Source organism: Zalophus californianus, chromosome 6 (genome assembly GCF_009762305.2).
Source record: "Zalophus californianus isolate mZalCal1 chromosome 6, mZalCal1.pri.v2, whole genome shotgun sequence".
In the NCBI taxonomy this organism is placed as follows: Eukaryota; Metazoa; Chordata; class Mammalia; order Carnivora; family Otariidae; genus Zalophus; species Zalophus californianus.
The window spans coordinates 112,846,487-112,866,467 of NC_045600.1; the positions used below are offsets into that span (position 1 = coordinate 112,846,487).

At 54.0% G+C, this 19,981-nt stretch overlaps 1 protein-coding gene across 10 annotated transcripts in view; it reads left to right on the forward strand.

The window, feature by feature from the left end:
- Window positions 1-958: 958 nt before the first annotated feature.
- Window positions 959-19,981, forward strand: part of CD276 (CD276 molecule) — a 30,446-nt gene continuing 11,423 nt past the window's right edge. Inside the window, exons 1-7 of one of the 10 annotated variants that reach the window (XM_035728206.1) lie at window positions 959-1,441; window positions 14,150-14,436; window positions 14,710-14,844; window positions 17,304-17,642; window positions 17,846-18,160; window positions 18,751-19,089; window positions 19,293-19,589. In XM_035728206.1, the coding sequence (XP_035584099.1) occupies window positions 14,760-14,844; window positions 17,304-17,642; window positions 17,846-18,160; window positions 18,751-19,089; window positions 19,293-19,589 (1,375 nt within the window). In that variant the 5' untranslated portion in view covers window positions 959-1,441; window positions 14,150-14,436; window positions 14,710-14,759. Of the gene's footprint in view, window positions 1,442-1,970; window positions 1,989-5,558; window positions 5,630-13,477; window positions 13,602-14,149; window positions 14,437-14,708; window positions 14,845-16,246; window positions 16,395-17,113; window positions 17,169-17,303; window positions 17,643-17,845; window positions 18,161-18,750; window positions 19,090-19,292; window positions 19,590-19,981 lie in introns of those variants that run through there. The other 9 variants (XM_035728205.1, XM_035728210.1, XM_035728208.1 and 6 more) reach the window with 9 other exon arrangements.

Sequence of the window (19,981 nt, forward strand, 5' to 3'; positions counted from 1 at the left end):
TGACCTCTGAGGACTCTGGGCCAGATGGCCTGGCCTTGAACCCCTGCTCTCTTCCCCCATCCCTAGAAGCAGTTACATAGACATAGCTGCTCTCAAACTTACATTCAGAAACACATAAGCACACCGATTCAAATACAGAGTTGCTCACAAACACACATACCCATGAACCACTGCCCCCGCCCCCCCCACACACGCGCAGGTGCAGAATTAAATTTGCATTCAGCACTTAAATTCAAGGGGGCAAATCCTGTTCCTCCACTTAATAGTTTTATCCTCTAGTAAGTTATTAATCTGTTTGTGTCTCAATTTTTTTTATTTGTCAGAATGAGGATAGTAATGGCATTCCCCTCACTGAGTTGTGAATATTAAATGAGAGCTTACAAGTGGTTACAACAGCTTACAGAGAAGCATATGCATTCATTCTATTTCCTGAGCCCCCTCCCCTTTCTCTGCTGCCACTTGGTGGTGGGCCTGGCAAAAGCACGAAGTTAGAGTCCTTTCATCCAGCCTCAGGTTTCTCACCTGTAAAACGCGGATCATATTATCTATCTGTTGTGAGGATCTAAAGAGGCCCAGCAGGGAAAGCTCAGAGTCTAGACCCTGGACCCCAGAAGCCTTGCTACACTTTAGCTGTTCCTGTCCGTAACTGATGAAGAACAGGCCAGAGAGCAGGTGCAGGGACAGGATGTGCTAAGGCAAGCCTCTGACCCCCCATCTCCTCCCAGGCTGGAGCTGGGGCCTCTAAGGACAGAGCCCAGGCACGGGGATCAGAGCTGCTCCCCCTGTTGGGGCCTGGCCTGGGGCTGGGGGCAGGGCTGGTCGGGTGGCCGTGGGTGGGAGGAAAAGAGGAAAACCAGCTCAGTGGAAATTACCCTGCGGTTGGCTCAGGCGCCCACGACACTGTATTTATAGAGAGCTCCCTGCAGCTCTTAATTCCTCGCAGTCGAAGTTAACCCTTTCCAGGCCGCGGTAGCAGCCTGGGGCGGAGGGAGAACACAGGACTGGGGTCGGCCCACGGGATCCGGCTCTGCGGCCAGCCGCCTGGAGGGTGGGGTGGTCAGCGGGCAGTCGCCTGTCCCCTCTCGGAGAAAATACACGTCGGATCTTCGGAGTCGGGGAACGCGGCGGGGGAGGGGCACGGGCAGACCAGCGCCCCCTGGCCGGAGTCCAGGACCTGGTCTGGGGTCAGGGGCGGGGTCCGGGCCGACGCCCTGCCCAGCGGGCGGGCTCAGGCCTCTGCCCCGGACCGCCGCCGCGGGGCCAATCCGGCCTCTGGGGCGCACCCGGGCTGCCTTTCCGGGCCCGCGGCTTCCTCCAGCCCGCCCCGCCCCTCGGCCTCGCGGGGCCGCCCCCGACCCCCACTCGGGCCCGGCCTCGCGGCGGCGGCGATTCGACAAGCGCTCCGCCGCGTCCCCGCGTCCCGAGAGCCGGCCGCGGCGCGGTGAGTGCTTGCGTGGCGCGGGTTCGCGCGGGTGGGGGCGGCCTTTGTCCGCGGCGGAGCGGTGCGGGGCCGCCGGACCGCGTGCTGTGCCCTCCCTCGCTGGACCCTCCCCGGGTCCGCGGCGCAGCCGGGGTCCGGGCCCCAGGCAGCGGGGGCCGCCACAATCCAACCCCGCCCCAAGCTTACCGCCCAGGGGGCTGGGGCACAGTGGGACCTGCTCTCCCCCGGCAGGTCCTGGACGAGGCTGGTGGGCGCTTGTGATTACCCGGGCCCGGGGCGTGCAGGGGCATGGGGGCAGATCTGTCACTGTGTTGATGATTCTGGAAAGCTCAACGAAGCCAGCCGGGGTTAGCAGGGAAGCAGGGTCTCCCGGGCCCTCCAGAAGGCCCTGCAGAGGAAAACACCCTGAGTCCTCGCTCCGAGGAGAGAGAGCTGCCCGGGACGGTTGGGGAGGGGGGCCCACTCTTCCTGGCCCTGAAAGGACGGAGCAGAGAGGACTTACGCGGGCAGCAGTGGGCGCGAGGGGGACAGATTCTGAAAAGAACAGGTAGGGACCGCTGACCTGGGTGAAGGGGTGAATAGGTGTTGGGGGTGGGAGGCGAACACGAGAGAGCAGGATGGGGTAATTTGAGCTCGGGGAAGTCTCCAAGAGATGGTGGGGGAGATAGGACGGAGAGGAGGTGGGGAACTCGGTGTCCTGAAGGTGGGGACCCAGGGTGGAGACACCCTAGAGGGGAGGGAGTTGAATCTCAGTGCCCCGAGGCCCTCAGAATGCTGTTTAGTCAGGGAGTTGGCAGGTTTGCTGGCCTAAGGCCCCAAACTGTCAGAAAAAGGGGTTTATTTCTAAGCCAGACCTGCCCTAATGAGAAATGCGTGACAGATGACTCAGATATGGATGGGTCTATCACTGGGGGAAAACGTTAGGCAAAGGGTAACGTAGAAACGATTGGGGGAATAGGGGGAGTGTTTGTTTGACCTAACTGAGAAAAACTATTTGCCTTCAAATTGGATGTGGATAATTGTAAATGAGTCAGTTTCATCATTAAATTAAGGCCGAGGTCCTTTTTTTACATGCATGTCTTTAGCAGTTGGCTTCTGTACTAGAAAGTAATGAAGCTGTTCTGTCTTTAAGAGAGTTCTTCATCTAGTGCAGCCTCCTCTCATTCCCTCTGGCCTCCCAGAAATCCCTAGGAAATCTGATGCTGTGCAGCCTTCCTTGCAGTTTGGGGGCCTGCACGTAGGTGGGACGCTTATGGAGGCTGAGGGAAATTGAAGTCTAAACTTGAAATTGAAGCTGAAACTTGTCTGGCGGGTTGGGCCCATCTGAGTGGTGGGGAGGGGTGGAGGGCTCTGGGGCTGCAGGGTGTGAGTGATGGCTCATATTTCCAGCTCATTTGGGAATGGGAATATTTGGGGTGAGTACATTTCCCTGATATCTAGAGTTCCTGAGCTTTAGCACTAACACTGATTTTAACTATCGAGCATGGAAATCTTTCTCTCCCATATTACGTACATCATAGTCTGACATCAGGATACTCCTGACATGAGTGAAATTTTTTTTGTCATGACTTCGAGTCAGTGCTGTGAATGTCAGATTTTGCGCTAAGGGCCTGTAGGGCGAGGGGACTCTTGTGGGAGTGAGCTTTGCACTAAGTGGCTTCAGCCATGCTTTTATTGATCCCTTGACTGCTGTTTGGAGTTCCTTCCTCTCTTCAATGACATCACTGGTGGTTTCTCCTGCTTGCCTTCAGTGAGCTTTCCAATTTACTCCAGACTCCCCTGCTGCAAGAAATCAGACCATCCGGCGTGTTAATGCAAGCCTGAGGGCGGGAAGGGGTGCTGGGATTTGTGGACCTGTTTTTCCTTACTGTCCCTGGCCCTCTGCAGCTCTGACCAGTCACCCAATGGAAGCAGATCGGCTGACTGTCTGAGATGCTCAGATGCCTGACAGCCGGGTTGGGTGCTTGAACAGTTGTGGGAAGGCCATGTATAGAAGCGTCGTCCCTTCTGAGGAGGCTCTGTCCTTACTCTGGTGAGGTTGACTTCTGAGACTTCCTGGGGGAATTCCTCCACCCTTAATCTGTATTCGTGTCTTGTCTGGAACCATAAATCTTCATTTTTTTGGAGCAGGATTTGGCCTTGACCGTGAGCTAAGCAATACAGCTTGGGGTCAGATTGTCAGGATGATCATAGAGCTGTGAGTTGGGATTCCACAGCACCTAAGGACACTCCTAGAAAGTGTTGTAGAACAAGTCTCTGGCCTGCTGCTGGCTGGTTCTTGGTTGGATGTGTGGGGTTTGAGTGTGAAGAAAAATGATCCAAATCCAAACAGCCTCCAAGATTATGACCACATGGGGCCTGAGGCTGTGGACTTGAGTCATGGGGTCATGGGGAGGAGGAAGAAGGGCAGGCAGGATGATGTCACTGCCCATGAGCTTATCCTCCGAGTGGGTGGCCACTTCTCATTGCTGTCCTCTTTCCGCACCCCAGGGCAGGAGTGCCAGGGAGGTCCACTAGCAGAAGGGGAAGGCATAGCCTGAGCCTGCGGGAAGTAGGAGGGTGGGAACTGGTTGATGAGATCCGTGAGAAATTTCCTTTGGTCTCAGATGCATCAAACATCTGGGACAGGGCCCCGTGTGTTTTTCTGCACCCCCTGGCTGCCATACCCCAGTTTTGCCACCCCTGCAGTATGAGGTTCCAGCTAGGAACATTGAGTTTCCAGGTTTTGGGGGTGGGGTTGTGCCGGATGCTTCATAGACGTTTAATCATGTCAGTCCTCCAAAGTGGAGTGTCCTTAGCTCCATGGTATAGATGGGGAAGCCAGAGCCCAGAAAGGGGAAGTCATGTGCCCAAAGACACATGCAGAGGCACATCCTGGAGCTGGGATGCTGTCTGTCTTTCTGCCACTCTGGAGGAGGCATGGGCTTCACCCCTCGTTCTGGAGTCTGGCAAGACGTGCCCCACAGCAAGGCAGGGAGAACTCATCTGGAGAGCTGGGGAGAGGGCAGGCCTGACGTAGGTGTCCCAGTCCAAGCCATCTGTGGGAGTGCTCGCTTTTCCAGAGACCTGGTCTTCAGCACACGGGTGCCTCCGGAGGCCCTCCTTGACTCTCCAGGTCTGAGCTGCGCTCCCGGCCAGTTGCCCCCACTCTCCCTCTCATTCTCTTTGTGGTCCAGAGAATGGATGCCTCCTCCACACCCCTAATTCCTTTGGGTATTTGGCCTTCTTGAGGCATGGAGAGAGTATGTCAGAGGGAAACCTGCAAGGAGTGGGGAATGAGAAACAGTTTTTTCTTGGGAGCCCTGGAGTAGGAAAAAATAGTACCTCTGAGAAGCAGGGCTCCCAGGTCACCCTAAAGTCAACATGGGCTCCCAGGAACTGGGGCTTCCCTGGGGAGATACTGGAATGTGTGCTGGGGTTGGGGGGGTGGGCCTAGATGTATAGCCCGACAGAAAAGCTCTTGGCTGGGGGTGGGGGGTGGGTGACACTCAGTGCGGGGGCACCCAGGAGGCCTTGTCCCCATGACTACGGCAATAATAACGGCAGGAATAATTGTTACCGCTGTTTGTGGGTGCTAAGTGCTTTCCCAAGTCCTTTCTGTACATGCTCTTATTCTCATAGCAGCCCTTGTGGGGTAGGCATTGTTACTTCGTTTTAGAGATGGGGAATCAAGTCTCAAAGAGGTTAAGTCATTTATACTTGGTCATGTGTCTAGCAAAACTTTTGAGTCAGAATTTGAGCCCAGGGCTGCCTGCTCCTGAGCCTAAGCTGTACCCTGGGGCAGGCAAGGTGGCTTAATGATCCCATTTAAGAACACAAAGGCTCGAACTGACTCAGATTATCAGGAAAAGGGAAGGTCATGGGGGGGGTGGTATTCCCCAGCTGTCCTATAATCATCGTAGGAGGGTAATTTATAGTCCCTATTTTATAAATGAGCAAACTGGGGGTCAGAGAAGATGATTTCCCAAAGTCTCATGACTAGGAAGTAGCAGAGTCTGGATTTGAAACTGTATCTCCTACACCAAAGTCATCTCCTTAAACACCAGGGCTCACTTCTTCCATGAAGCCTCTTGTGATGACACCAGCCCAGCATGCGATCACGGTTACAGCGCAGGATGGTTGTGGAACCTTCCTTTGAGAGCTGAGGAGACAAAGAGCCAGAGAGGTTTGCCCTAGGGAACCTAGCAAGTGAGTGATGGAGCTTGGTGTGAAATCTATAAAAATCTCTCAAGTTGCTGTTTTCCTTTTTGTTAATTGCAAAGGAATTACATGCTCATTGTCAAAGTCACAGAAGTATATCAACTAAGAAGTAGGAGTAGATGCTTGCCCTCATTCCCACGTCCTGGGGTTGGGTTCGCTATCACACTTCCAGACCCCTTTCCCATATACAAACATCTATCTCTCTCTGTCTCTCTCTCTCTAAACACAAGGTCCCCTTCATTTGTTCCACACTGCACTGAGCACTCACCATGTGCCGGGCCTGCACTGGACTCAAGGGTACAATAGTCAGTAGAACAGATGCTGTTCCTTCTCAGGGAGGTTCCAGTATGACAGAGAAAAAGAAAACTGTGTAATGAATAATAGGGACTCCCCCGGAGTGGCCAATCTCTGCCTGGCTTTTCTGCCAAGGTGACTCTCGGGATAAAGAAGTGTTCCCCGTGTCATCCAGGAAGAAGGAACTGTGTTTGCAAAAACCCGTGAGGAAAAGATCCCCTGTTGTAGGACCTAGAAGAGGTCCCTGTGGGGATGGGCAAATAGGAGGAGGTGAGGCTGGGGAGGTGAGCAAGGCCAGAACAGGTAGGGCTCTTTGGGCCATGGAGGAGCTGATTAAAAATTGGAAGTGATGGCCTGATGCAGTTTATGTTTTTATAGCAGTTATTCTGGTTGCTGTGTAGTGTCAAGACTGGGGTATAGAAGCGGGTGGGGAGATGAGAGGGAAAGTAGAGAGACCAGTGAAGAAGCTTTTGTGGTCAGCCAGGCAAGATGACGAGGCTTGGCGGCGCGGAGAGAACAGCACAGGTGGAGAGAAACAGGGTGAAGCTGTATCCAGCGTCGGCAAACGTTTTCTGCAAAGGGCCAGAAAGTAAATGTTTCAGGCTTTGCGCCGATTGCAAGGGCTCGGTTCTGCCATTGTCTGCAAAAACAGTCGCAGAAAATACGTAAAGGAACTGTGGTTACGTTCCAACGAAACTTTATTTACAGACCCTGAGATTTGAATTTCATGCAATTCCTGTGTCTCATAAAATATTCTTCTTTTGATTTCCAACCGTTTAAAAAAGTGAACCCCTTCTTAACTGGTGCGCTGAACAAAAGCGGGCAGCAGGCTGGATTTGGGGCTCGGGCTATAGTTTGCCAAGCCCGAAGATATATTTTGGGGTCAGGAATGGTTGTTTTTGGTGTGATGCATTGTAGAGGTGAGAGAAACTTGGGTTTCTGGCTTGAGCGGAGGGTAGAGAGCAGTGCCTTTCCCAAGCGGGAAGAGCGAGGGAGGAGCAGGTTTGAGGGGAGATCAAGAGTTTGAAGAGGGCCATGTTAAGAGGGAGATGCCTCTGAGTCACTGGCAAAGAGATCTTTAGGGGACAGTTGGAGCTCAGATGAGAGGTGTGGGCTTGGGGAAGAAAATCTAGGAGTTGCCAGCATATAAACGATATTTAAAGCCACGGGAGTGGATGAAATCATCTAGGAAAAAATAGTAGAGAGACTTGAGGAGAAAGCCTAGGAGCCAACCCCAGGAGGTTCAGTGCTGGAGGAGGAAGGCTGTGCACTGGACTACAGGTGATGCTGAGATGGAGAGAGAGGTAGGGGACCAGACCTGGGGCCATGGGGCCATCTGTTAATACAGAAATGAGGTCATACGGTTGACAGTGTACTTTACTTATGTGACATATGGCATGGACTTGTTTCCACATTAGTACACGTTCTTTTAAAAAGCTCTACGCTATTCCATCACACAGAGGCGCCGTCGTTAATGTACCAGTTCCCTACTGGTTCCCATTTTTGCTGCTAGCTGGGTGTCTTGGAGACTGGAGCTAGTGTGTCTGTAAACCCGTTCCTACAAACTACAGCCCATGGGCCAAACCTTCTGCCGCTTGTTTTTGTATAGCCCACAGCTAAGAATGGTTTTTTCGCCTGTCATGGTTGAAAAAAAAAATCATGCGATTCATGAAAATTACATGCAATTCAAATCTGAGTGTCCATAAATAAATTTGTGGTTGGAACACGGCTCTGCTCATTCATTTATACATTGTCTATGACTGTCTCCCTGCTACAATGGTAGGGTTGAGTAGTTGTGACAGATATCAGATGGCCTGCAAAGTCTAAAATATTTACTATCCGGACCTTTACAGAAAGAGTCTTTTCCGCTCACGCCAGCGGAACAGCCCTGGGAAGTCCGACTGGGTGTGGTTTGGCTCATCGGCCCATTCTGGAGCCAATCCCCGAGGGTTCTCTGATGAGTCAGGTCCAGTCACCCGCTGAGGCCCGAGGCTGGGGGTCAGCCCCACCAGCATCACATGGACTGGGTTCCCTGCAGGACCGGGGAGCCCTGTTATCAGAAGGAATCAGTGTAGAACAAGAGAGAGGCACTCTAGAATAAAGGACATGGAGGAAAGTTGCTAAGAGTATCAAGACTGAATGCTGAAGGCAGAGAAGGTCTGCCCAGCATCTGTTGTCTTCCTTGTCAAAGAAAGAAGTTGTAGAGGCTGTTAAGAAGGAAAGTTCAGGCCAGGTAGGGAGGTGATAATCTGCTTTCAATGGATTTGTCTTCTGGCCCCTGGGATCGTCCTGGTGTGGGGTGAACTTGGAGATAAGATATCTGAGAAGCTGTCAGGGGTATTTCAGGACAACTGGGGTAGACAGCAGGTGTGGGGGTCATAGCACTCAACGGGTTCCCACTGTGTATAGAATCCATCCTTAAGCGACCCCTGACCACCTCCCATGCCCCATCTCCCGACAGCCGCTCCCCAGAGGCCCTCTCTTCTCAGAGTATGCCGTGGGGGCCCACTCCTCCAGGGAACTGCTTGACCCCCTGTGCCCATAATACCTCATCGTGTTTGTTGTGTGAGTGGATAAATGAATGCTGGTAGACTTGAGGTGAGCAAATAACTGGTTTTACGGGGAAGAAGGCAGATTATGAGAACAACAGATTAGTGATCATGTCCTTAACCCCGGATAAAATCCTGGAACCAGTTATTAATGGAGCACTTGAAGAGGAGTCCATTTTCTTCAGAGGAGCCTTTTTTTTTTTTTTTTCCTGGTTCTTCCCCATTTGACTGGTGCTCCTCCAGAAGCAGGGATAAGACCTGTGATGGGCAGTTGAGTGGCAGCACGAAGAGGGAGATTCCTAATCCCAGAGCCCTGAACAGTGGATGGGCATTGATCCAGGGGCAGAACCAAGGGGTCTTCTTATTCCTGTCCCCTCCCTGAGGACCTTGATGACACAAGAAACAAAGCGGGGAGAAGAGAGCAACTTTTTTGGGTGACATTCATTTTTCTTTTTTTCACCCACCACAAAATTATCGAGCACCTTCTAGGTGCCAGGAACTGTCACAACAGTACTGCAAAAGATCATGGCATGGGCACACAACACTGTGACTGTACTTCACCCTACTGAATTGTGCATTTCAAATGGTTGAAAGGGTAAACCTCACACTCCATGTATTTTGCCACAGTTTAAAAGAAAAGATTGTGGCAGTTGGGGTGACGGAGTTGGCTTAACTGGATGAAATATAACAGTGACGCAAATGAACCATCCCATAAAATTCCAGCCCTTCCCCAGGTCCATGGGAAGAGGATGGCAGAGGTGAGGATCCGCAGCAATGCGAGTAAATGGCGTCCAGTCTTTGGCCACAGATTTGATAGTCTATTATTTGGGGTTATTTTGGTGAACAAAGTGGCATGGCTGCCCAGGGTGGCCTTGTCAAGGGAGAAGATCAGGGAAGGGGCAGACTTGTAGTACAAGGTCGAAGGAGGGGCGCCTGGGTGGCTCAGTCGTTAAGCGTCTGCCTTCGGCTCAGGTCATGATCCCAGGGTCCTGGGATCAAGCCCCATATCGGGCTCCCTGCTCAGCGGGAAGCCTGCTTCTCCCTCTCCCACTCCCCCTGCTTGTGTTCCTGCTCTCGCTGTCTCTCTCTCTGTCAAATAAATAAATAAAATCTTTAAAAAAACAAAACAACAACAACAAAAAAACAAGGTCGAAGGAGGACTGACAGGGGCGGGACGGGAGACAGATCTGGGCTCAGGATAAGGCAGAGCTTTCCCCAGTGACAGCCGCCCCAAAGCCAGCAGACTTCTTTGGGAGGTTGTGGGTATCCATCACTGGAGGGAGCAAATGGGTTGTGAGGGTGGCCTGAGAGAGGTTCCCTATTCTGAGACTTGACCATTAACCTCTGCAGATTCTCCAGATTTTGCTGGGGGACCTCTCCTCATTCCACACTCTCCCTCAGTGATCCCAGCTTTGGCCCCCATCACTCCCAAACCATGGGTAGCTCCCTGTCCTGTTCTGAGCTCCAGCTCCGTGTGTCCGGGGTCCATGCGGCAGCCGGCAGGGATGCTCTGTAGCTCAAGCCCAGGAGGAATTGTTCTTCCTCCTACACGTGCTTCATTTCCAGGTCTCCTGGGCTTAATGGAGGCACATTGTATGATGTGTGCCCCCAAGTGCCCACTTGCTCAAGCCTTCAGGACATCCTTGACTCTGTCAGCCTCTCCCTCCCATACAAACAAAACGACCCCCAAGCCAGGTCACACCTACCCTGAGCCAGGCCCAGTCATCAAGTGACTCAGAGGAGATAGCGTCCAGTTCGTATTTGGAAACACCTATTTTAGATGTGGTTTCCTTTCGCTCTCTGAGCGTGGCAATTTTCATGGGGTGGGAAGAGCGGGAGAGAGAAGGAGGGAAGAAAGGAGGGGAGGGATGGTTCTCTAAATTAGTCACTTCAGATGCTGTAAAAAGACTCAAAATAACCGTGACGCTAGAGTAGATGCTTACTCTCACCCATGTGACAGGCCGAGTCTGTCCGGGGCTGATACTGCAGCCCCTCCGAGGGCCTTGGGTCTTGCTGTTCTGAAGTCTCCAGAGTGTTGCCTTTGGCAGCATGGTTTCAGATGGTCACCACAGCTGTGTTCCAGGAGTGGGAAAGGGGAGGAGACAAGAGAGGGTGTGCTCTCTCTCTTTAAGGGTCTGACCCAGACGTTGTACACACCAGCTCCTCTCACATCCTATTAGCCAGAAGATGGTCACCCGGACACACCTTTCCCCCTGCAAGGCAGGCTGGGATCTGTAGTCTTCAGCTGAGTGGCCATGTGCCCAACTAAAAAGTCTACAGAAGAGGAGAATAGATATGAGGGGGAAATGAGGGGTTTCTGCCACAGTCATTTTGTACATTTTAGCATGACCTGAATGGCAGCTAATTGGCTCAACCTCAAGGATATAGTACCTGAAGCCTTAACATACTAGTATTGTTCCGCTAGGATCCAGCCAAGCATTTCTTTTATACATGGGCATATGGAGTTTAGAGAGGGGAAGTCACCTGTTAAAAATTGCACAGCAGTGTCAGAGCTGGGACCAGAACCCTAAACTTTGGGCTCATTTTCTACTATTTCAAAGGGATCTGGTTGAGAGGCACCCAGGCAGTGCCAGGAGGACAGGTGTCTTGGGGCTGGGGAGAAGCCATCCTGCCCAGGCTGTCTACCTGGGATGCTGCTCATCATTTTTCTGGACTCACCTTTAGGGTTATTATGTCTCTGAGGTACCTGCAAGTAGCCCTCACTGTACCTTAAATAATGTACTGTATTGAAGTGCAGTGAATCACAGGCACTCCTTGATTGGAATGCAGGCTCCTTGAGGACAGACACATAGCTTAGTCATCTCTCTGTCCCCAGTGCCTGCCTACCAGGTACTCAGTGAATAGTTAAATGCACTACTGAATACACAAATGTATATTCAAGGAGTCTTTCAGTTGCAGGTAATAGAAACTTAGCTCAAACTAGCTTGAAGAAAAAAAAAAGGATTGGCTCAAGTATCTGGACAGTCTAGGTGTGCACTTGTTTCAGGCATAGCTTGGTTCAGGTGCTTAACTGCTGTTTGCAGAAGCTCTGCCTCTGTGCTATACTGGTTAGCAGAGATTGACACTAGTTATGTGGTTTGGTCCTTCTTGGCCTCTTAGTGGGAGGCATTGCCCAAGTGGACCCTGCAGGGATTGGGAGGAGGCAGGGGGTTAAGAGATATGGGGTGGTTATGGTGGGGGCAAGGAATTCATCTTGAGCCAAGAGCTCTCTACCAAGAGCCCAGTCTCAGCCTTTGTTTCTTGGTTTGGGCTTAATGGAGGCACACCTTGGGTCCTCTCTTGAGAGCTTCCCAGTGACTGCACCTCTGCTAGGGTTGAATGAACTTGCTGCACCTTCAGGCCAAGCATGGCCTGGGCCCCTCAGTCCTGCTTTCCCGGGGAAAGCCAAAGCACTGCGTGTTCTTTCCTGGCGGGACTCTTTGGAGTTCCCACATTTGGCTGAGACTGGGATGAAGGAAGAGGAGGAGGGAGGGCTGGCTGGTGACTCACTAGGAAGGGTGGTACATGCTGACTCCAGGGCAGGTCCCACCATGGGATGAGACTTCCCCTTTGTAGAGAAGGTGGGCAGGGTGGTGCCAATGCAGCACGAGATCTGTGTGCCTCCAAGGGCAGCCCGTCTGTCCTAAAGAGCAGTGATGGGCTTTCTGTTCCCAGGCCCTGCTCCCATTCCCTGAAGGGCACCTTGTCTCCGAGAGGTGTTTCTCCATCCCTCTCTCAGTCTCTGGGGGACTAGCTGTTGGGGTAGGAACCTCTTGGTGCGGTGGAATTCTCAGGTCTTCTTGGTTCTCGGCTGTCAGGTTTTTCCCTAGGGTAAGCCATGACAGTGGGAATTTTGCTGGGTTCAGAGTCTAGGAAGGTAACCAAAGGGGGTAAGCCCAACTCCCACTCCTGGAAATCCTCCCATTTTCCCTCTAGAGTGAAGGACAGCTTGGCCCTTGGGGAGCCCTGGTAGGTCTGATCAGGAGGGGGTGCTCCCTGACCTCCCCCACATTCATGGAGGTGGCAGGCATTCCCAAAAGACCCTGGTGAGTAAAAGCTTGATATATGGAGACCTCATAAGAAAAGTTTTGAGTGCCAGCCAGAGGAAAGTGGCTTTACTTCTGTACTAAATAGGGAGCCACGAAAGGTTCTTGAGCATGGGTAAGGATGTGAACAGATTCCTATCTTAGGAATAAGGTGCTGAGAGCAGACGTTGTAGAGAGTGGGGTTTGTGGGGGCAGAGTGGAGATAGCAGGGCCTCTCAGGAAGGTCACAGGAGGGTCAGGGTGGGAGTGGCAGGCATAAGCAGCAGTGGGGAGGGTGAGGGAGGTGGCCTGGGAAGAACAGATAGGCCTTGGTTTTCTCCTGGAGGTGAAAGAGAGGAAAGGAGTCTTAGAATCTGGAAGCTTCTTAATCCTTAGGTCCTGGTGCTTCCTTGGGGTGGGGGTGGGGGACAGCGCGGAGGCTGCAGCCTGCTAGCTTTTCCTGCAGCCAGGGGTTGCCCTTGTAGGCAGGATGTGGTGCCCGCCAAGGGTGCCTTTATGAATGGAGCAGGGAAGGCTGCTGACTCAGCAGGCGGCGAGGCTTTGAGGCTGCCAGGTTTGGGCCGGAAGTGTCTGGGAAGGAAGTGGCTGTTCAGGGCTTCCCCGCTGTGGACAGCTGGGGGGGGGGGGGGTGGGCAGGATGCACCCGGTTTGGCTGAGGGACTCCCTCAGCCCAGCTGCTGGGGGTGGGGGAGGTGCTTGGCTGGGACTGGAAGGCTGGAGGCCGGGTGCCTGCGTCCAAAATGATGGTGCTGGCCGGCTGTGGGTGAGGTCTGCTCCTTGGGAGGGCAGAAAGCTGTGGCAGGAGGTTGGGAACCCAAACCCTCCCCAGCTTGCTAACTGGCAGATTACATCACATTAACAAAGGCACCTCACTTATATAAGGGGCTTTATTTTTTTTCTCTTGAAAAATAGGACCAAGTCGATCCGGCTGTCTCCCTGGGTGGTTGCGAGAATGTGAAGTCGACTGCGTTCTTGTTGAACAGTGTTGGATAGCCTAAGTCCACACTGGTTATGTGGCTTCATCGGGACATGGTGTGAACAGTCAGGCAGCAGCTGTGGGACAGGGTGAAGGTGGATGCAGCCCGCCCAAGTCAGACACTGGGGGGGGGGGGGGGCAGCCAGGATCGGGAGCAGGGCTGGGCCCAGGGAGGTCTCACCTGTGGCCACAGGCTTTGCTCTGGCTATGCCCCTCGCCTTGGCTCTGGGGATGAGTTGACGCTACGCTTCTGGGATTCCTGCTCCTATGTTCCCTTCACCTCCCATTCCTCGCACTCGGTCCTGATTCCAGCCTCTGGGGTTCACCCCAGGCCGGGCCTCTTCCGTTTCTGATTGGTCTCAGTCACTTGCTAAATGTGTCCAGTTAGCAAGTGTCCTCTCTCTCGGGCCCCATACTCTGACACCAGCTGCCTCCAAGAACTCTCCCCTGGAAGTTTCTGCACAAACACTGCTAACTTCCCACACCCTACACCGACCGCCTCCATGTTCTGTCTCAGTGACTGCCCCACCCGCTCACTGGGCTCAAAACCATGGCCACCCCGACTGCCCCCTTCCTCTCTCCGCATGTCCTCCAGTGCTGTTGTTCTCACCCAGACCTGCCTTATCTCTTCTTTATCCTGCAGATGCTATCAGTCATCTTTATGGAGCACCGCTCTGACCATATCCTTTCCCCTGTTCCAGAACCTTCAGCGGCTCCCAGTTGCCTTCAGGATAAACTTCAGACCTTTCAGCCTGTCTCCACGTCTGGCTCCAGCCTCAGCCCTTACTCTCCCCACCAGCTGCTGTCTGGAGTCAAACTGAGCCAAACTGATCTGCGCACATTCTTGCCCCGGGCTGGCCAACCTTGCCTCTACTTGCCAACTTGTCTCATCTTCCTTGTATTTTGTAACAACATCTTAGTTCTGAAAGGGTGGGTCCCAGCTGCCCCCTGCCCCGTGTGGCCCTGGTCTATCCTCCCCAGTGATTCAGTTCCCTCCTGCCAGCTAGCATGTCTCAAAAAAACAAACAAACAAAAAACCCCTCAGTGGGGAGTCTTGTAGGGTGTGGGAGGGAGGACCTGCCACTGGGCAATTGCAGCCTTCCCCGAGCTGGGGCGGGGTGGGAGAGGGAGGCAGTAGGGTGAGGGCGGGCCTGGGGAAGACCCTTGGAGACAAAGTCCTCAATTCCTCTTCCTCACACGCAGGGGCAGCCTTCCATCACGGAGAGCCCAGCTGTCAGCTGCCTCTCGGGAAGATGCTGTGTCGCTGGGCCAGTGAGGGTGTGGGCATGCGTGTGCGTTTGGCCACAGTCCTGGCAGCGCTGTGGTTCTGCATCACAGGTGAGGGGAGCAGTGTGGGGACTGGAGTGGGGGGGGCGCCCATTCCCACCAGGGCTCCTGCCAAGCCTGTCTGTCTAGCAGGGATGGGGAGGGTTCTGGCCAACCTCCTCCCACTGTCCCCTGTCACCTGTCCACTCATTTCCACTGGGATTCCATAGGCAACGTACTCAGCATTTCTTAGCCCGTTTCCTCTTCTGTAAACTGGTCATGTGAGCACTTAATGTGATAATGTGTTTCTTAAACATACAGTATGCGTGCTCCCTCCTGAGGGCCTGTGCACGTACTGTTCCCTCTGCGTGGAGCTTTCCATGCCCACACATTAGCATGACTTGATCCTTTATTTCGTTCAGGTCTTTGCTCCTACGTCACCCCCTCAGCAAAGTTTTCTTGGCTACCTTGTATAACATAGCATACCACCTCTCCATAGCCTTGACCTTACTTCATCATGCTTCTTCCCAACCTTTCCCTCTGCCTGACATGTTGTATGTTTACCTGCTTCTTGTCTGCTCTGCTCAAAGAGCAGGGTCTGTCCCCAGTGCCAGGACTGATGCCAGCCACATAGTAGCTCCTCAATAACCATGTTGGATAAATGATGTAACTCTTCCCACACAGCTCTTGGCACAGAGTCAGCATTCAATAATGGATTTATTTTTAATGACAATATCCTCATATTTTAAATTCTTATCAGTCCCTGGCAGAGGGAGAGACTGCCTTCTTCCCCCAGAGGGGAAGACAAAGCTGAGTGTCTGGTGCCACCTGCTGGTCATAAAGAGGAAGCAACTCTCTGGTCACTGCTGCTCTGATTTCTGTAGAGAAAGGGATTTTGTCTGGGTGATTCCTCAGGTTTCATTCCTAAATGCCCCCTACAAGGGCCACCAGTTGGAGAGCTCGCCTGGGGCATCTGCTGTTGCAGCGAGAGATCCAGGGCCAGCATAAGACCTTTAGAGACCTCTACACAGTGCAAAGATCATGATACCCTCTCCCTGTGTGTAATTCGCAATAAAAAATACTACTTTTCTAAATGCAAGAAACTTTTGACGGGTGCTATATCCAGTCAGCTTTGTGTCAAGACTGTTTGATTTTTACACGGAGTGTGCCTGCTTTGCTGGTGCGCAAAGCACACACCTAAGAATGGCAGTGCCAGAGAGTGTACCTCCCCAAAGGAAAGGCTTGGGGACCCCCGCCTAACTTCCCAGGGCTCTAAAAGAAGAACTGGAATGGAGGCAGAGGTGACTTGGTGAGGAGGCTTGCCATCCACAGGATAAAGGGCAGGGGACGAACAGGGGAGTCTGCCCCAGGGGGCTTTGCTCTGGCTATGGCCCTCGCCTTGGCTCTGGGGATGAGTTGACGCTAGGCTTCTGGGATTCCTGCTCCTGTGTTCCCTTCACCTCCCATTCATCAGCAGGTCCTGTTGGTTCTCCCTCATCAACAAACCTTGAATCTGCCCCATGCTCTCCGATACCACCGCCACCCTCTGGAGCTAAGCCAACGTCACTTCTTACAAAGACCACTGAAATAGTCCTTAATCCGTTCTCCACAGAGAAGCCAGAGTGAGTTGTAAGCATTGTTAGCCAGATTATGCGGGATCACACACACACACACACCCCACACCCCAACCTGCAGTGACTTTCCATTGTATGTAGCAAACCTAAATTCTTTACTGGTCTTACAAAGCCCTCCCATCCAGACTCTCTGGCCACAGGGGGCAGCTACCTGATATTTTCACTTAGGGAACTGAATCTTGCCTCAGAGCCTTCCCACCTGCTGTTCCCTCTGCCTGGAACACTCTTACACTAGCTTTTTTGTATGTCAGGCTCTTTTTCATTCCCTTTAAATCTCAACTTCATATCCTTTTAGTGAGAATGTGCCTCACAACCCCACTGAAAGGTGTGAGCGTTCTTTCTTTTGGGTATAAACGTGAATCGTGCTTATTTGGGAAAAGAAAAAAGAAAAAGCACTCGTGATCCTTTCTCATTCAGAGAAAACCACTGTTAACATTTGGTATATACCTTTTTAGACTCCCCTTTTCTGATTAATAAAGATAACATATACTTATGTGAAAATTCAACTAGCACAGACTGGGGTAAAGTACCTGTCAAATTTTTGAAAAGCTACCACCTCTAATCCTTTGGCTTATTTATATCTTTCATACCCCTAATCCCATGCTAATGCGAATTTGTGTCTTAGTTTGTCCCTCGCTTCCATTAAAAGGTAAGCTCTGTACGGGTGTGACCTTGGTCTTCTTCTCTGTTGCATTCCTAACTCTTAGGCTCAACAAATAGTAGGTGCTTACTGTAGTCTTGTTGACTGGATGAGGATCACAGGTAATAAGCTTTACTTTGGGTCTCCGGCTTTAAAGGAGGGGTGGACGGGCTTGGAACTAACCTGGAAGGGGAGGAAGACTAGGGAGGCTCCCAGTGCCCCCACCCCTCCTCACTGCCCCACCCCACCGCCCCCAGGTGCCGTGGAGGTCCAGGTCCCCGAGGACCCCGTGGTGGCCCTGGTGGGCACCGATGCCACCCTGCGCTGCTCCTTCGCGCCCGAACCCGGCTTCAGCCTGGCGCAGCTCAACCTCATCTGGCAGCTGACGGACACCAAACAGCTGGTGCACAGCTTCGCCGAGGGCCGGGACCAGGGCAGCGCCTACGCCAACCGCACGGCGCTCTTCCCCGACCTGCTGGCGCAGGGCAACGCGTCCCTGAGGCTGCAGCGCGTGCGCGTGGCTGATGAGGGCAGCTTCACCTGCTTTGTGAGCATCCGGGACTTCGGCAGCGCCGCAGTCAGCCTGCAGGTGGCGGGTGAGCGCCGGGAGGGGGCGCCCTCCCCTCGCCACATCCCTCAGCTCCCGCAGCCCCTTACCCACTGCGCCACCACTGACCCCGTAACTCAAGCCCCGCTGCTGACCCCTGTCCCTCCAGGTGCCCTTTCCTCCACTGCGATCCCCGCCCTCGCGTCCTTGCCTCACCTCGACCTCCGCCCTCTACCCTCTGCCCCACTCCAGCTCCCTACTCGAAGCCCAGCATGACCCTGGAGCCCAACAAGGACCTGCGGCCTGGGGACACGGTGACCATCACGTGCGCCAGCTACCGAGGCTATCCGGAGGCCGAGGTGTTCTGGCAGGACGGGCAGGGCGCACCCTTGACGGGCAACGTGACCACGTCGCAGATGGCCAACGAGCAGGGCTTGTTCGACGTGCGCAGCGTCCTGAGGGTGGTGCTGGGCGCTAATGGCACCTACAGCTGCCTGGTGCGCAACCCCGTGCTGCGGCAGGACGCTCATGGCTCCGTCACCATCACGCCCCATAGAAGCCCCACAGGTTTTGTTTTCTGTTTGTTTTTTTTGCTTAAATGTCCCCGTGAGGGAGGGAGATTTTTGTCCTATCAGCAGCGGCTGCGGGATTTGAATCTAGCTCCGTACCTTCAGTCTCGCAGAAGGTGAAATTCCTAGTAATGATAACAGGAAAGATAAACAGGGTGGGGAGGCGGGGAACCTCACCTTGCTGGTAGGGGACGAGGACAGTAATCACAGACCTTCTTCGCTCTCCGGGGCTCCTGACTCCAGGGCTCTGGAAACCTCTGGAAAGAGAGGAAGGATAGGAGAGGGAAATGGATCCATCGGGGGGGGGGGGGGTTGCTAGGGCTGGATGCTGTCACCGGCCTGCGCCTCCCCCGCCCCGGAACAGGCATTGTCAGGCCAAGGTCAACTGCCTGTGATTCTTGTCATAAGATTAGGGTGCCTCCACATCTGGGAATCCGGAGACTCAGTCTGCTTTGGGGTCTGGAGAGAAAGTGGGAAGATGGAACAGGAACTGGGGGTTGTTAATAAAGAAGGAAATCTGGGAGGCTGTGGGCTGGTAGCCCAGAGTGTCCCCACCCCTCTTCACCGCCTATCCAACCTCGCCCCCAGGTGCCGTGGAGGTCCAGGTTCCCGAGGACCCCGTGGTGGCCCTGGTGGGCACCGATGCCACCCTGCGCTGCTCCTTCGCGCCCGAACCCGGCTTCAGCCTGGCGCAGCTCAACCTCATCTGGCAGCTGACGGACACCAAACAGCTGGTGCACAGCTTCGCCGAGGGCCGGGACCAGGGCAGCGCCTACGCCAACCGCACGGCGCTCTTCCCCGACCTGCTGGCGCAGGGCAACGCGTCCCTGAGGCTGCAGCGCGTGCGCGTGGCTGATGAGGGCAGCTTCACCTGCTTTGTGAGCATCCGGGACTTCGGCAGCGCCGCAGTCAGCCTGCAGGTGGCGGGTGAGCGCCGGGAGGGGGCGCCCTCCCCTCGCCACATCCCTCAGCTCCCGCAGCCCCTTACCCACTGCGCCACCACTGACCCCGTAACTCAAGCCCCGCTGCTGACCCCTGTCCCTCCAGGTGCCCTTTCCTCCACTGCGATCCCCGCCCTCGCGTCCTTGCCTCACCTCGACCTCCGCCCTCTACCCTCTGCCCCACTCCAGCTCCCTACTCGAAGCCCAGCATGACCCTGGAGCCCAACAAGGACCTGCGGCCTGGGGACACGGTGACCATCACGTGCGCCAGCTACCGAGGCTATCCGGAGGCCGAGGTGTTCTGGCAGGACGGGCAGGGCGCACCCTTGACGGGCAACGTGACCACGTCGCAGATGGCCAACGAGCAGGGCTTGTTCGACGTGCGCAGCGTCCTGAGGGTGGTGCTGGGCGCTAATGGCACCTACAGCTGCCTGGTGCGCAACCCTGTGCTGCGGCAGGACGCTCATGGCTCCGTCACCATCACAGGTAGGCAGGCGGCAGGTGAACCGCTGGGGATACGAAGGGAGCCGCTGCCTTTTTTCTAGACCCTGAGTTGGAATTTAGGTAGGTTTGGATGGTCAGAAGCCTGACATTTCAGGTGTCTCAAACTCTCCACCAAGAAGTCCTTGAGGGACTTGCTTTAAGGAGCTGATATGAGTCATTTGTAATATTGGCCCTCCTAAGAGCACCTTAGGTGGTCCTTGTGCTTCTTACACAGAGGCGGGAGTAGCTGCGGGAATCTGGGGATAGGGGAGGGAGTTCTAGAGCAGACGGCATGGTGAGCAAGGGCTTTCCTACCGGAAGTCCTCCGGGTGATGGGAAGGTGTTGCTGTGTCCATGGCACCATCTGATCTGAGAGACAGCTGGGGATGTCCAGG